Genomic DNA, 15974 nt, shown 5'->3' with positions numbered 1-15974 from the left:
TTAAATAAGGTCATTTCACTCCATGCTCCTGCAAACTCAGGCCATGATGTTGTCCTGTAAATACAACATCTTGCAGGGCAGGAGGACTGAGTGCCACCAAGCAATAAAATTATTCCTGGTTTGTTGCCTATGCAAACAAGCCCAGCTTTCCTGGGCAGCCTAGCTCGGCTCTGGCAGGATGAGTGCTAGAAGGCCACAGCAATACTTTAATTGATAGCAGAGAGGTATGGTTTTGCAAGAACAACCTTTAAACTCCTTGTGCAGTATGGGTGGGGATAATAACTAATTTGTTTCTAGCATTAAATAAAAAGGCAGCCTCAGAGGCAGCCCAGCCATCCATGAGATTCAAACCATTACAGATGGCCAAACTCCAGTATCAGGACTACTCCCACACCCATTGCTGAAGGTACAGAATGCTTGCGACAACTCCTCAGCACAAGATGTTGGCTGACTGCTGGCCTAACAAGAAAAATTACACACAACCCAAGATAAATAGATTGTGGGTTGGGGTTTTATTCCTAGTAGCAAAGAATAGGTGAGCAGCACCTCAGCATGCCTGCCTTATAACATAGCTGAGACAGGAAGGAGAGGAAAACATGAAAGAGCACCAGACTGGGACTATCCCACCAGCTGCTGCTGGTTAAAACAGCCAAAGACACAGGTGAACTGCAGTTTTCTCAGAAAATAAGGTATCTGCCATAGCCATGCATGAAAATTCCGGTGATTTTAATCCATAAATATAGCCATGGTTTAACCCCAGCTAGCAACTAAGTACCACACAGCTGCTTGCTCACTTCTCATCCCCACAGTGAGGAGGTGTGTCAGAAAGCAAACATCACAGCTGGAGAAAAGAGCAGTTTAATAACGGGACCAAAATAAAATGCAGCAATAATAGCAACATTAATAATAATTGCAATGGAAATGAAAGACAGAGAGAGACATAAAAACCAACAGAAACAAGTGATGCTCAATACATTTGCTCACCACACCCAGCCCATCCCTGAGCAGCAATCAGCAACTCCCAGCACAACTCCAATGCAATTTATATAGTGGGCATGATGTTCTTTGGTATGGAATACCCCTCTGGCCAGTTCAGGACACCTGTCCTGGCCCTGGTCTCTCCAGATCTTTGGGTGCATGCCCACTGGCAGAGCATGAGAAGTCCTTGACTTAAGGCAAGTACTACTTAGCAAGAACTAAAATATCAGCACTGTCAACATTCTCATATGCTAAATCCAAACCACAGCACTATACCTGCTACTGGGAACAAAATCAGCTTTATTCCAGCTGAAACCAGAACAAATATAAACATCATGGGGCAGGGGAAAGGGAGAAGAAATAAGATGATGTCTTCCTGGCAAATCACACTCATAAGAACTCTCACTTCACACCCCTTCCCTCCCAAAGTTCTCTTCTCTCCTATGAGTTAAAGATGACTGCTGAACAAAAAACACAGCAGCATCACTTCTTCCAACTATTTTGCTTTGTTTACAGCCAAAGCAGATGATTCATCTCAGAGGGATTTGGATGCATGGGAATGCATTGAAGAAATTAAATGAAATGAAGGGAATGAAATGAAGCAAATTCATAGCCAGAAATTAATTTCTGAGGGTTTTGTTCTTCACCAGTCTGACTCAAGATCTTTGTTGATATGGCATCACTACAGAAAATGGGCAGGACAACAGCTCAACATCTGCCCTTGGCTGTCCTTCAGTTTCAGTAAAACGACTTGCAGTGACCTTAATCCAACTCATCATGAAGCAAAGCATACCTACTAATCACTAGCCCTAAGATTATTTAGCATCTAGCAGTCCATATAGATTTCTTTCTCTTTTTATCACCTTTTATTTAGGATTCCAAGGAACCCATGCTATAACTTTGGGCAATGTTCTGTTGAATCAATTTAGTTTTCTGTAGGAAAAAATCTAAAACTCTTACAAAACATTTCTCATTCTGGACTTACCATTACTTTTATTCAATCTGATTTTTACCAGATGACTAGTTTATTTAAATCTAGTGAAAACAACCTGGGAGAAGTCATTAGCTTAAAATGCTCATCCAACACTTAATTATTGTAAAATGGGATTCTTGCCTCTCTTCTTTCCAAATGTAGCTGAAAGGTGTTAAAGGGCACTAACAGGAATAACTTCTGTTCCCTGCCTCCAGAGGCTCTCCAGTGTTAATCAGTCCCAAGGAGGAGATGGTCACAGGAAGTCTCAGCTCTAGTATGCAGTTAGAGATGTTTACTCTTCTGCCAACACTGATAACAATTTTGGTGACAGCCTACAAAAGTGACCCAGGAATAGAAACTTCAAACGCTGTTGAGTAAAAGAAGGTCAAGGGAAATGCCCACGAAAAACATGCAAACACAGATGGATACTTGAATCAAATGGGATATAGGATGTCTCACTGCAAATATCAAGCACCTGACTTTTGAAGAGGAAGATATGGAACTTGGCTTCCTAATATAAAATCTCAGTTACTACATTCCAATCAATATAGAGAACTAGCTTGATGGTATAAGAACACAGACGTGTTAGAGATAGTCCAAAGGAGGTTACAGAGATGATCAGGGGGCTGGAGAGAGTTGGATCTGTTCAGACTGGCGAAGAGGCGGCTTCAGGGGGATCTTAGAGCATGTTCCAGTACCTCAAGGGAGCTATAAGAGAGCTGGAGAGGTATTTTTTATAAGGACATGTAGCAATAGGACAAGGGGAAATGGCTTTGAATTGAAAGAGAGCAGGTTTAGATCAGGATTAGAAAGAAATTCTCTACTGTGAGGGTGGTGAGACACCAGGACAAGCTGACCAGGGAAGCTGTGGATGCCCCATCCCTGGAAGTGTTCAAGGCCAAGTTGGATGGGGCTCTGAGCAATCTGGCCTAGTGGAAGTTGTTCCTGCCCATGGCAGGGGGTTGGAACGAGGTGACCTTCAAAGGTCCCTTCCAACTCAAACCATTTACTGACTTTACATGTTTCTGATTACAGTGGGTGGAAGATGACTGGAGAGTAGACTCAAGAAGCTCTGACAATAGAAAACTGTTCAGAATAAAAACCTGCAGGAAGAATACCCCAGGGGGGGAAAAAAAAAAATCTGTGACCATTATAAGCCCTGTCTACATATAAGAAGTTCTGTGTAAAGACAGATCCTTCATTTTTTCAGCAATACCAGGTTTAAATTTTCTATTGAACGTTGTCTGGAACGGAAGATTATTATTAGTTCACAACAGAGGAGATCAAATTCAAATAAAATACTAGCTGAAAGTAATGAAGTCAATTGAAAGTAGTGAAGTAGTAAAAATAGTCCATCTGATATGCAAAGTTCCCATTACACTTTTACATGCAGCAAGACTGGAGAAGCCATCAATCTCTCCTCAGGATAGGCAGAAGATGAGTAAAAAAAGAAACTCTACACCAGTTGCTTGAGCTTTTCAAATCCAAGGGCACATACAAGCAGCCCATCTGCTGCTAAGATACTGAATATCATCAGCAAGAGGCCATGGAGATGATCTGTTTGTTTTGGGACTTTCAGTAGCTCTTCTTTTTTTAATAACAGAGGATCCTAAAATATCTGTAATTTTGCTCATCCATCCAAAGTTTCAATGGATTCAGGTTCAGTTCAGCTAGTTCTATAAATTAGAGACAAAGTCTAGAAAGAAAATACTTCATTAGCTCATATGTGTTTCATGCTTTTGTCAAAAACAAGAGGACTCTCTGCCTTTTAACACGAGGATGAGGTGGCTTAACAATTAAAATATTCTCTTTTTAATAAGAAACCACAACCAAAAGGAATTTTTTCAGTTTAAATGTGAAATTTTATGGACTGGGGACACTTGGCCTGCTGAACATGAACTCTTTGGTCTATGCAGACCAACCTTCCATATTTCAGTAGTCTTTACTTCATTCCTCAACTTAAGCAACAGTTTACCTGTTAATTTCTTCACTAAGAAAGCAGTTCAACTCCTGCACAAATCAAGTGCTCTGCAGTATCTGCATACCAGTTGGGGAGAATTTCAGGATGTAAGAAAAGTAATTAGAGACAAGAAAAGTAATTAGAGACAAGAAAATATCCCTAGAACGTCTTCATATGCTAGAGACTTTCTGAAGGAAAAGAAAAGGCAGCAATAATACATCTCTCATGGGGTACAGAATTGGCTGGTACAGAATTGTACACCACTGGCTTGAATTACAACAGAAACAAATCAGCACAGTACTTGGGGGGAAAAAATAAATGGGGAAATAAAGCTAAACTAGGAAAACCTAACTATGCAGACTGCAGATCTTGCACCACAACAATTTTTTAAATAGCGAGTTAGACAAATACTTGATAAAAATGGCTCAGGAATTCCTGACTCTGAACAGCTGAGCTGCAGCAGGAGAACAGTGAGCCACATTTCCCAAACAGTGCTATGAACAGCCAACAAAAAAAATGGAGCTCCTACCCACGCCCCACATACTACAGCTAACTAAGCTGATGAGCTCGAAGCATAGCAGACCCTAATGCCTTAAGGTCCTTGGCAGACTCCAAATTCTATCAACTTCTTAAACCACTTTCATTTTCTTTGGAAAAGTTTGGTTCCAATTTAGTCACCAAATCATCCTGTTCCTCACATGGGTTCTTTCCAATATATTCAGCAACAATTTGCTCAAGCTTTTCTTTCCTGTTTGCATCACCCCATATTCTACTTGAGATTCTCATTTTGCTGCTCTCTACCAAAACAAACAGTAGCAGAACATAACAAATGCCCTGAGCTTCTTCACAGCAGTATTAGTATGGCTTCCTGGACTGCTTCTAATATCCCTTACACCAACAATCACCTGCTGCTCACCAAGGTACATCAGTAATTCCACTAAATCTATTCATTCCATCTAGAATTTATAAGCATTTTGGTTCACAATACAGATTTCAGGAGAGTTACAAAAAATTAAGAGTACAAGAGAAGCAAGGATCAGAGCCAATGTTAAGCCATAAAAATAAGTGTGTAAAAGTTTTGAAACTAAGACTGTAAAAACCACAGCTCTAAAAGATTCGGTTCATCTAGGTAGCTTGGTTTGATAAAGAAATGATAGAGAGAACAAAAATATTTGTATGACACCAATGAAAAGCTCTTGTTTAGATAAACACTTCCATGTTCACAATAAGCTTGTGTGGGAGTTCACCAGACAGCAAAAGAATTTAAAAAGAAACATCTTTCTGATTACACATCAGATACCTTCCTTCAGCCCACACACCAAGAGTGCTGATTCAGCATTTGGGGTTCTAAGACATTTTGAGTTACCATTTTATTGTAGAAGAATGTCATTAAACTTGGCTGTCACAGAGGGAAGCTTTAATATTCTCCTACTACGAAGGAAAACACCAGGATATTTAACAACACATTTAACAGACAGCTGTGATGCTTTTGAACAATCCCCCTCTGCAGATCAGGTTTTTACAACTACAGGTCAGCCGCATTTTCCAGAAAAGTTGTGTTACCATCTCTCTCGTCACCCTCCTCCTCCTCCTCCACACCTCCCAAAGAGGTTCAGCTGTTTCAAGGACTCACAGCCCAGCTGGAAGAGGGTGCATCTGTACATCCTTGACTCACATGCTGCAGACACAGATAACTGGCGAGCACTGCAAGGAAAGCTACAGAGCATGGAAAGGAAGTGCAAGATAAGAAAGCTGAAATTTCAAAGTATCATCACTACTAGCTCAAATGCTCAAAAGAAAATATATCAGAGTGGAAAGGTGTGACATCCTGAAGGAAAAAAAAGCAGTGGCTCCGGTAGGCATTAGCATTCATTCCAGGGTGCAGCAGATAAGTTCTCTCCTCCTGGCTGATGCCTACCTGGTTAGTAAAATACCTCACTGAAGCACAGGCACGTTTAGGCTGGTAGGTCACTACATTCTAGAAATTTTTGTGTATATGCCTGCCAAAAATAATTGCTTTATACTTTTAAGCCACATGCACCCAATTTGTGGAGTCGCTGCACACGCACCCTGAGCGACTCAGAAAGGACAGAACTACAAGATGTTTTCATCTCAAGTCACTAAACATTCACTGAGCAAGGATACAGCAGATGTTCAGACTGCATCCAAACCACATCTGCCAGTTACCACAGTACCTAAAGTCTGGGCCACACTGCTTCCCAGTTACCACTACAAGTGCTCTTCACATCCTCAGAGATCTGGCAGGCACAATTCTAACATCAACCACAATGAAATAAGGCCAGTGAGCCAAGAAAGGCAAGGTTTCAGGTCTTTGTACTTTATAAATGGCTTGAGAGGGGGACTTTTGGATGCCACCTCTATTTCCATCAGCAGCCTTTTGATTTAAGCTTCCTCAAGTCAAACCAACTAATTGCAAAACAGAAGTGTTCTGGTAAGTATTTGTCTCAGCTGGTGGCCTGCTGTTTAACTTTTTGCTTGAGGAGAGAAAGCTGCTACACAGCTTCTGCTCCAGCTCAGAACTGAACAGGTTACTCCTGCACCTCACTGATTAAAACACGTGCAGCTGCTGCTTGCAGGACAAACCCTGGGACAGCCCCTCCAACATAACACCTTTCCAGAGGGAAGAAAAGAGCTGCCTCCTCCTGAATCCCTGCAACTTGAACTACAGAGTCATCCTGAGAAGCCAGGCTCACCACAGCAGCTTGACTTGGGAAAAGAAGCAGCAATTAGCCAGGCTGTAAACTTGCTTGACTTCAGAGTCAGATGAAGCCTGCTCTCAGCTAGAAGTAGCAACTCCAGCACCTTCCAGATCCCCATGGAGGCACACACTTCACAGCTTACTCATTTCAATACATCTCTAAGTTTGAGGGAAAGGCCTTGGATTGAAATATAATGTAGGTTTTTTTTTTCCCTGCACATTGAAAGGCTCTCAACAATCAATTTTACTTGCAAGACAACAAATATTAGTTATATATCATAATGAAGATCTGGTTCTGAATAGGTAAAGGAAGCAATCAGATGCTGTAAAGTTTCAAACACCATGTACCTTATCTGGCCACTGCTAAGTAATGATCAGTGAAAACAAAACTTTACCTGTGAAATGAAATTTTCAGGATTATACTGCAACCTGCCCTGCTTTTTTTCAGTCAAGGGACCTGACTACTCCTGTTTCATTTTTACAGGGGAAATCAACTATGCTTTTAGGTAAATGCTTCCATGAACATCCATGACCAGAAATTGCATCTGTTACTGAAAGAGCTGTGCACAGTCTCTCTTCCATGCTGTTATTACTCCGTGATGTGAATGTATCAAGACCTGGTATATCCACACTGCAGTTTAAAAAACACAGATTACAAACTATTAGTAGTGACAGCTCAAGCTGCAGAAGGGTAAGCAGAAGTCAGAATATGCACATCAACGCAAGTGCCCACTGCGGGAATATTACCCCAGCTGGGTATTATAAAACTGCATCCGGACTCTTTAACAAAGCTTCTGCCATGATTTAGCTGTATTATAGCTGTTCTCTGAGCCAGCTTGTTGACACAGCAGTCATACTGAGGAGAAGGAAAAGCAAAAATCAAGAAAGGCCCTAACACTTTATTAATCTGTTTACACATGCCCAATGACTAACTTTGAACGGAAATGCCTCAACAATAAGCACAGGTTTAACATTATGCAACAAAAAAAGGAAACATTCCTGTCTCTGCAATAGTAATTTCCATACCCTTTCTGCAGCCTCATAAAGGATACAGAGGGGAAAAAATACACAGAAACACGCAGTAAGACTGCCTGTATAAAGCTGACTAAGACATATTTGAAATAACTTGCAGTTCAAAGAATTAGCTGATCGCATGCTCGCTGTTTTCTACTGCCACTTGTTAGTAACCTAAAAGGACTCCTGAGCACGTACCTTTATCACAAAATATTAACAAAAAAGGGCGATCTACAGAAGCTAGTTTACACAGACATGAACATGGCAACATCCCACTTCTTTCCAAGTCTACCTTCACTTGGAAAAAGCTAAGTCACAGTACATGAGCTTTGGCCGTGGGACCCTCGGCGGCCGCTGCAGCGGAGTTTTGGCTCAGTTTGTGAGCTGGGCACAGAACTCTGCTGCCGAGCGATGCTACGAGCAGCGCTACTCACCAGAGCTCCGTCCGCTGCCGACAAGCTCTCGTACGTCTTCCACGCTTTCTCCCTCACGCTCTCCGACACCTTCAGCGCATCACAGAGCACGACGAAGTCCGCTTCGCCCACCTCGACCCTGGGAAAAGCATCGCACATCGCCAGCGGGGACACGGCACCGCGGGGCGACCACGGAACCCACACCGCCCGCTGCCGGAGCCGCCCCGGGTGCCACCGCCCCAACAGCCCGGACCGCCGGGCGCCGAGAGCCCCGCGCCGGCCCGCCCGCCCCCAGCCCGGGCGCCGCTTACCGGGGGGCGGCGGGCGGCGCGGAGCCGCCGTCGGGGCTGGGGCGTTGCGTCCGGGCGGAGGCCGCCCTGCGCGGGGGCTTGGGCGGCATGGCGGGAGCGGCTGCCGGGAGCGCCCGCCGCGGGCGGCACTGACCAGGGGCCGCCGGCTCCCGCTCCCGGCCCCCGCCCGCCGCCCGAACCGCGGGAAAACGGCGTCACCGCCACCCTCCGTCACTTCCGCGCCGGCGGCCGCGCCCCCGCCCCGCCTCGCCCGCGGCCCCGGACACGGGGCGGGACCGATCGGCGGAGGCGGCACCGCGGCCCGGCCTCGCCTCACGGAGCCGCCCGCGCCCCGTCGTGCCTGGCGCTTCAGGTACTCAGCGGGTACAACCGATACATCTGTTCCGTGAGATGGGAAGCAAAGCAGATCTGTGTATAATAGTAAACTGTACAGAATGACTGCACAGGTGCAGAGCCGGGCAGGAATTGCAGATCCTTTAGGATGTGCTGGTTCAGCCACACTAAGTGCCATGTCCTAGACTTTGGCTAAGACAGCTACAGGCTGGGGACACAGTGGCTGGAAGGTGGCTCAGGGGAAAAGGGCCTGGGGGTGCTGGTCAGCAGCAGCTGAACACGAGCCAGAGTGTGCCCAGGGGGCAAGAAGGCCAATGGCATCCTGGCCTGGATCAGCAATGTGGCCAGCAGGAGCAGGGCAGGGATTGTGCCTTCATACTCCGCACTGGTGCAGTTGTAACTCAACTGTGTCCAATTACTCATGAGAAGAAAGTCCAGAGAAGGGCAGGGAGCTGGGGAAGGGTCTGGAGCACAAGTCCTGTGAGGAGCGGCTGAGGGATCTGGGGGTGTTTAACCTGGGAAAAGGAGGCATGGGGCTTCGTGCTCTCTGCAACTGCCTGAGCAAAGGCTGCCGTGAGGCGAGGGTTGGCGTCTTCTCCCAGGTAACAAGTGACAGGACAAGAGGACGTGGCCTCAGACTGCACCAGGAGAGGTTTGGGTTGGACATCAAGAGGAATTTCATCAGGGAAAGGGTTGTTAAACATTGGAATGGACTGCCCCATGGGCAGCAGTGGAGTCACCATCCAGGAGGTGTTCAAGAAACAACTAACATGATGGCATTTGGTGCCACAGTCTCGTTGACAAGGTGGGACTCAATGATCTCAGAGGTCTTCCCTGACCTAAATGATTCAGTGATTCAGTGACCTCTCAATCTGACACTCATCCAAGTCCTAACTGAAATGTTATTTTTAACACTGTGTGGTAAAATTACATTTAATGTAAGAAGTTCAGGCTGTGGGCATCTCCTGGATTTTAGATTCAAACTGCCAGTGCTCTGATTCAAAGATCTTAAAAGTCTGCTTTGTTGTCTGCAGTTGCTTACTCATATTTAGAAGGCCAATCTCTGCTGCAAACAAGAACATTTCAGACTTACATGATGACAACTTCTTAGAAAAGGAAAAGTATTTGTATGTAAGGATTCTTACTACCTGCACATATCTGTCATTCACCTGTAAAGCAACTACTTTTAGTCAGACTGCTGTCAAAACTCTGGATTTAAGAAAAACCCAAATAAAAATCAGCATGAGCATTAATATGTTGCACAATTAAAATTCCCTAGTATTTTTACATTCATACATTCTAGTAATTTGGCTTATCCTTTAGATTCATTAACTTAAAACAGGAGAACAGTGTCTGGCTTTCTGCTTTATAATTAGAATTAAACCAATTACAGAAAAGTGAATACAGAACCAATCGAAGTACCTCCAAATTAAACTTTTGAGTTGTAGACTGTAGTGGGATTTGGACATTCCTGATTATGATTCTAGTAAAACTGTGGCAGTAACTTTACCCTTCTTCTACGCACATTTAAATACTTCTTGTATTCAGATGGTACCAAATGCTGTGGAAGGTTTGGGGTTTAGGACTGTCTGTCATCAACCACTGAACCACAGACAAGTAGACAGACCAGCTTGGAAAAGTAAGCTGAGCCCTTAAACCACAGCTGAGTCCATTGCCTTCTCCTCACAACTGGCTTTAGGAGCACAAAAGAATTCAAAATGAGAGCAAAGCATCTCAGAAGACTTGTTCCCAGCCAGTGGAGAGCATGCCAGCTGTCAGTGAGAAGGAAACAAACACACCCTCCTGGGCTGCTTTCCTCACAGCTGCTTTAAATGCTGCTGCAGCCAGGCCCTGCACCGTCCAGATGGCAGGCAAAGAATTTGTCTCATGGCCCTCAGTGCATTGCTCCTTTCAAAAAGTTCACAAACCAGCCTCAGTGTAAATACTATGTTTTTTTCTTTTTAAATTGTTAGTGCACCAAGTACCTTCTCAAGTCAGATTTTATGCAGTTTTTCATCAAAGAAGGCTCTTAGGATTCCCCTCCATAAATAACCAAAATGTTGTTTCAGAGTGCTTCAAGTTACAACTGGAGGGAGACAAAGGGAGCAGCAGATGAATGAAGCAACAATAACCTTTAATAATCCATCCCAAAGCCTTGGATATAGTAACTACATCTAAACTGTAGAAAGAAGAGTTAACATGTATGTACTTCCAAAGAAAGGCACATCCTTGGGTAAAACCATATTTAAGTTGCTGCACCTTTTTCCCCTTCTCCTTTTAAAATGTACTGATTTGAATGTTTTAATGTATTCTAAAACATCTTCTAAATGAAGCCTTTAGACTCTTTCCTTTGTAATTTCAATAAAATTACAAAGGAAAGAAAACATCAGCTCCTACTGAGGAAAAACAAAAGAAGCAAAGGAAACACTGAAATGTCAAATACAGTATTCATGATAATTTTTGCATCTGACCTGACAAAATCTTAATTTTAAACATCTTGCTATAACTTCTTTTAGAGTATAAGTCATGGACATATGTGAAACATTGTCCAGTCAGGCAGTCCTGACTCATTGTTTCCAGCTGCTACACAACCTTAGGTAATTTTATTATCCTAATTTTTTCACTTAAAAGTATTGCTGTAGTTTCATGGTAATTGCCAGTGGGAATTAAAGCCATTATTTCAATTGTAGTAAATTCAGTTTTCTGAAGCTGCATGACCAAAACATATGCATTTAAAAACCCACTAAATTGAGAGCTTCTGGATATTAGTCCAAATACTAAATATTGGCAGAATTTCTACTTGAATAAATCCCATAGGCTGTAAAACTCAAGGATCATGAAGATGTCTGCATGTATCACACCCATTTTCCTGCATGTAACAGGCAGAATTAACCAGGGAGGGGACAGAGCCTTTCCTGGCCAGCCTTTTCTGTGCATTCACATTCCTTGCACTGTGTAGCAGCCCCCAGCCCTCTGCCATCGGTGTCACCTGGAGCCCAGCACGAGCGCTAACAGGAGCAAGGAGGTGACACACCTGCAGGCCAGCTTTTCACCAGCTGCTGCCTGCAGACCCCAGGCCTTACGAAGAGCCTTGCTGGAGAAGCACCTGGTGCAGCAGGCAGACCCAAGTGACAGTCCTGCTGCAGGACAGCCTCAGGGACACTCAGGCCATGGCTTGAGCAGGCCCTTTGCACTCCCCAGCATCACCTCCCCGGGTAAAGCTGCGATTGCCTTGGCATCAGCTCTGCCTTGGAAGCTGGAAAGGGTTTCCTGGGGTGATGGGGTGAAACTGACTGCTTGTGCCTCTTGGTGGTGGTGAGCCTGGCCTCTATGCCATTGTTTCCTACACAAGTCCACAGCTTGGGATGTGAAGAATAAAAACTATTTCTGGAAGTGAATATTTCTACAGTGATGTACAGTCCATGGGGACCATAACAAACATCTCCCGTTTCTCTTTCAGATGAGAGGTATCTGTCAGATGTTAACTTCTAACAATTCAAATCCTCTCTCTGTACATTGTCATTATTAATAAAAGGAATATTTTTCACTCCACTTACACACATCACTGGCTTGCTCTTCTCAGAGCACTGCTGGACTCCCAGGGCTGCAGTGATGAGTTTAGGGCAGGAATTCTATCAATAAAGCATTTGACCAAACTGCCAGTGGGATCTGAAAGGACACCACTGCTACTGGATGGGGAAATAGCTATATGTAAATAAAGCCTATGTGCAAAACCTCAACCCTTCACAGATACTTCCAGTTATTTTTCTTGGACATCAGAGAGGTTTTGTATCGATCAAGCTTTTAGACTTGAGTGCCACTTTTTTCTCTTTTTACTCAGTTGTATTTATTTGTAGAAGAATCATAACCTCTTTTGCAGACCTTCCACATTTCTTGTTCTCTGTGAGAATGGCTGTCAGAGCTGTGTCTGTTTTAACATATTTGCAGTAGTGCTGAGAACCAGGGTACTAAAAAATAAAATCCCTGACTAATGCAATTTGTCAGATTAAGCCCTAGTGACAGTGCAATTACATCAGCCAAAAATGATCGCTCCTGGTGTGGCTTTCCTTGCTTACAAAGGTTCCTGGCTATCAGTGTACATCATGCCCTTGCATGCACAGCTGCATCCCACCCTGTGCTTTGTCACACAGGTACCACCCTGTGTCCTTGGCAGGCAAAGCACTTCAAACCCTGGGTACACTGTGCCCAGGAGGGTGCAGGGAGGGCATCCTGCGTCCCCTCTGCCAGGCAGTTCATTTCAGCTGGTACTGCCAACTGGTAATGAAATAAAGATCAGCAAGCAAACCACAGCCCTCTTGTTGCAATTACACAGCCACATTAAGGACCCTGCTGCAATCCCTCCCTTCCTGACCTCAGTCCCAAGTCCTGCTTCCTCTCACCACATGACAAAGTATGCTCTGGCACAGGAGCACCCTGTCCTGCTGCTGGCCATCTCTCCATGGATGTTTCCCATGCCTTCACTTTCGAGATTTCCTGCGCCCACAAGAAGCAGAACACACTCTCCTGGAAGTAGTTCTTAGGAATCAAATTAATCTTAACCAACAACCTGAAAACCAATTGAAAGTCAGCAACCATAGCCTGTAATAAGTGAGCATAGGCATTCCTCTGAACTAAACCAACCCGTGATCTTATTTCTTTTTGCTACAAGTGGGTCTAAGAGAAAGATATTCTTTACTAATCCATGCAGTGAAATACCCTAATTAGGTGAAAACATTTGTGTATAGCATTCCAGAAAAACTCCTGGTGTGACAACAGCACTGTAGGCTCTTTTATGTTGCTTCCTCTGCAGCAACAAAATCTCCTCCTACCACTGGAACAAGCAGTGTCAGTGAGAGTACAGCTCTGCTGCTGTCTCTAAACCACAAGCTTTTGCTAACACTGATGTGTCAGCTCTCCATCCTCCCACCCAACCCATATGAACAAACACACGTACGTACCCTGACAGGCATCAGGTAACCAAACTCTTGCATTTTCAGTCTTGCAGGCCCAAAGGATTTTCTTCATGCCAAAACTTGCCCTGTGCCTCTTTACTAAAGCTGCAACACTTCAGCAGGAGGAGAGAGGCCTTGGAGTTTTATTGTGCTTGCAAGCCTGGATTACATCGATCACATTGACTGGTCACGACAACTTTACTCATGCAATCACCAGCTGAACATCAGAGGCTCTTTGGGACCCATGAGAGAGTAACACAGCCCCTTCCACCAACTAAACATGGTGGCACAGGATACTGATTTTGCTACTCCAGTAATAAAGTATGTCTCAGCATTAGGATTGATTTTGTTTTTTATGAGGAGTTTTAAAACTATTTCCAAAGATAACTGTCCAATGAGGTAATTTTTACACTAACCCTTTTCTGGAATTTGCTGGGCTGGAAAGTGACTTCTTCAGTGCAGCACAGCCATCTTTGTTTATTAGACTCTTAACTATTACTATACTTGTATTTATTATACTTTTATTATTTAAAAAGGAAAAAAGCCCAAACATCTCCAAGAGCTATTTCTTTCCAAGGATTTGTGTCCCATGCTTCTTCAACTTGGTCTAAGAGGGCAGAAGTTCCAACATGAGCTTTTGCTGCACTCTGGGTGTTTTAGGTTGTCTTCCTACACAAACTGTTTGGCATTTAATAAGGCTGGGAGCTTTTCCTCAGTGCACGAGTTTCTCCCTCCTTCCCCACACTTATTTTTACACTGCTGATCGAAGTAAATTTCCTTTCAACAGGTTCAAAATCTATTAGAGACAGGCATACAGCATGATCATAGAAACCTCCTGTGTGTAAGAACAAATCTATTTCTCCCCCTGCTCCACCATGCCTTCAGCAGCCTCATTTGCTGGTGTCTTCGTTAAAGGGCACATCACAGATCACCAAGTTTGGCTACTCAGTTTTGTTTTGAAACCAAGTGAAACACCTGACCAAGCTTGCTTACAGATTAACAAGCTTCATGCTTAACTTGGGGAAAATAAGAACAGAATGCTCCTGAAAAGGTAGGAAACATCCTTAAAAGTGCTTCAGCGTAAATCTTGCGTCATACAGGGCTCCAAAGAACGCACCAGCAACCTTGTGCTGACATATACTTGACCTTTGTTGTGAGCACACAATTGCAACATCCTGAATGTCTCTAGCTAAAGTTTTCCCAGCAGGTTTTCCAGCTTGCTTGCACATATACTGAGCAGCAATGTAAATATAACTTATACATTAACATCTAGCCTGTAAGCATGTGATGCCTCATTTGATTTTCATGATCGCACCATCAAACATGGATTTAAAAAGTCCAGCTTTGGAATACAGCAGTTGTACTTTTCATTTTACTTACACCAGGACCAATCTGTAAATTAAGCCACATGTAGATGAAGAAAAAAAAGTATTGTGTATTTAGGAAACTTCCTTTAAAACAAATTATTTTATCTCAGTCCAAACATCCACAATAGCAGGAAGCTGGATCATAGCATGTTTACAGTTGTATAATAGCTCCAAAAACACTAAAGCATCCTCCCACTGTATTAAGAGCCTTTAAAAGATGAAAAATAAGTTTAGTACAAAGTCTCTTGACTGAATTAACCTAAGACAAATTATTTGGACACATATGGTGTATATTATTTAAAAACAGATTAAACAATGTTTTGGGGTTTTTTTCAAACATGAAATTATTCTATAAACATTCTTACTTCTCTGATGAATCAATGCTCAAAATTTGGCCAGAAGACAAGTCAGTTCCCATGTCATGGAAGCCCTCAAGGGGATCTAGGGGGAGATTTTCCAGCCTTGTTTTTTTTATGTTACTCCCTTTTTTTTCTGTCCTGTATTTTTTCTTGCATACAGCTTCAAAAGAGCAAGTACATCTTACTCATCTTATACACCCTATTCTGCACTCTCCCCTCGAAAACCTGGCATTACAAGGATCCAAATTGTATTACAAAAAAAATAAAATCAATCTTTCTTTAAGAATAGCAGTTTTAAGTGTAAATGGCACGATACAGAGTGGTATTGGTGATATTTGAGCGAGCCCCAGATTACCTGGCAAAGCTCAGTGGCACAGGCTGGCAGAAGCACCACGATGGGGAACAAAGGGAATGGCAAAGTCCTGCAGATAGTGAACCCTCCTGGCCCTCAGCTGGGTCAGCCTGACTCATGGCATATGTTGGATGATGCCCATCATTTGACAAATATGCAGGACAGGGATTTCAGACATTAACAACATGTTAGTTCACCTTTGGGTCTCCACTCTGATCATATGTATTGTGGAAATGCCTATTT

The 15974-nt window shown here is 43.5% G+C and overlaps 1 protein-coding gene and 1 long non-coding RNA gene across 2 annotated transcripts in view; one reads left to right on the top strand and one right to left on the bottom strand.

Moving 5' to 3' along the window:
- Positions 1 to 8520, bottom strand: part of RB1 (RB transcriptional corepressor 1) — a 72204-nt gene extending 63684 nt beyond the window's left edge. The window contains exons 1-2 of the mRNA XM_064714821.1: positions 8369 to 8520; positions 8079 to 8196 (exon numbers count right to left, since the gene is read on the bottom strand). Coding sequence (XP_064570891.1) covers positions 8079 to 8196; positions 8369 to 8457 — 207 coding nt within the window. The 5' untranslated portion in view covers positions 8458 to 8520. The remainder of the gene's footprint in view (positions 1 to 8078; positions 8197 to 8368) is intronic.
- An 82-nt stretch (positions 8521 to 8602) lies between these two features.
- Positions 8603 to 12416, top strand: LOC135454196 (uncharacterized). Its single transcript, XR_010442042.1, has 3 exons — positions 8603 to 8720; positions 10771 to 10902; positions 11664 to 12416. It is a non-coding gene; the product is annotated as an uncharacterized LOC135454196 (long non-coding RNA).
- The last annotated feature ends 3558 nt before the right edge of the window (positions 12417 to 15974 follow it).

This window comes from Zonotrichia leucophrys, chromosome 1 (assembly GCF_028769735.1).
Source record: "Zonotrichia leucophrys gambelii isolate GWCS_2022_RI chromosome 1, RI_Zleu_2.0, whole genome shotgun sequence".
NCBI lineage: Eukaryota > Metazoa > Chordata > Aves > Passeriformes > Passerellidae > Zonotrichia > Zonotrichia leucophrys.
The sequence above is the reverse complement of the archived record's forward strand: the minus strand, read 5'-3'. Positions and strand labels throughout refer to the sequence as shown.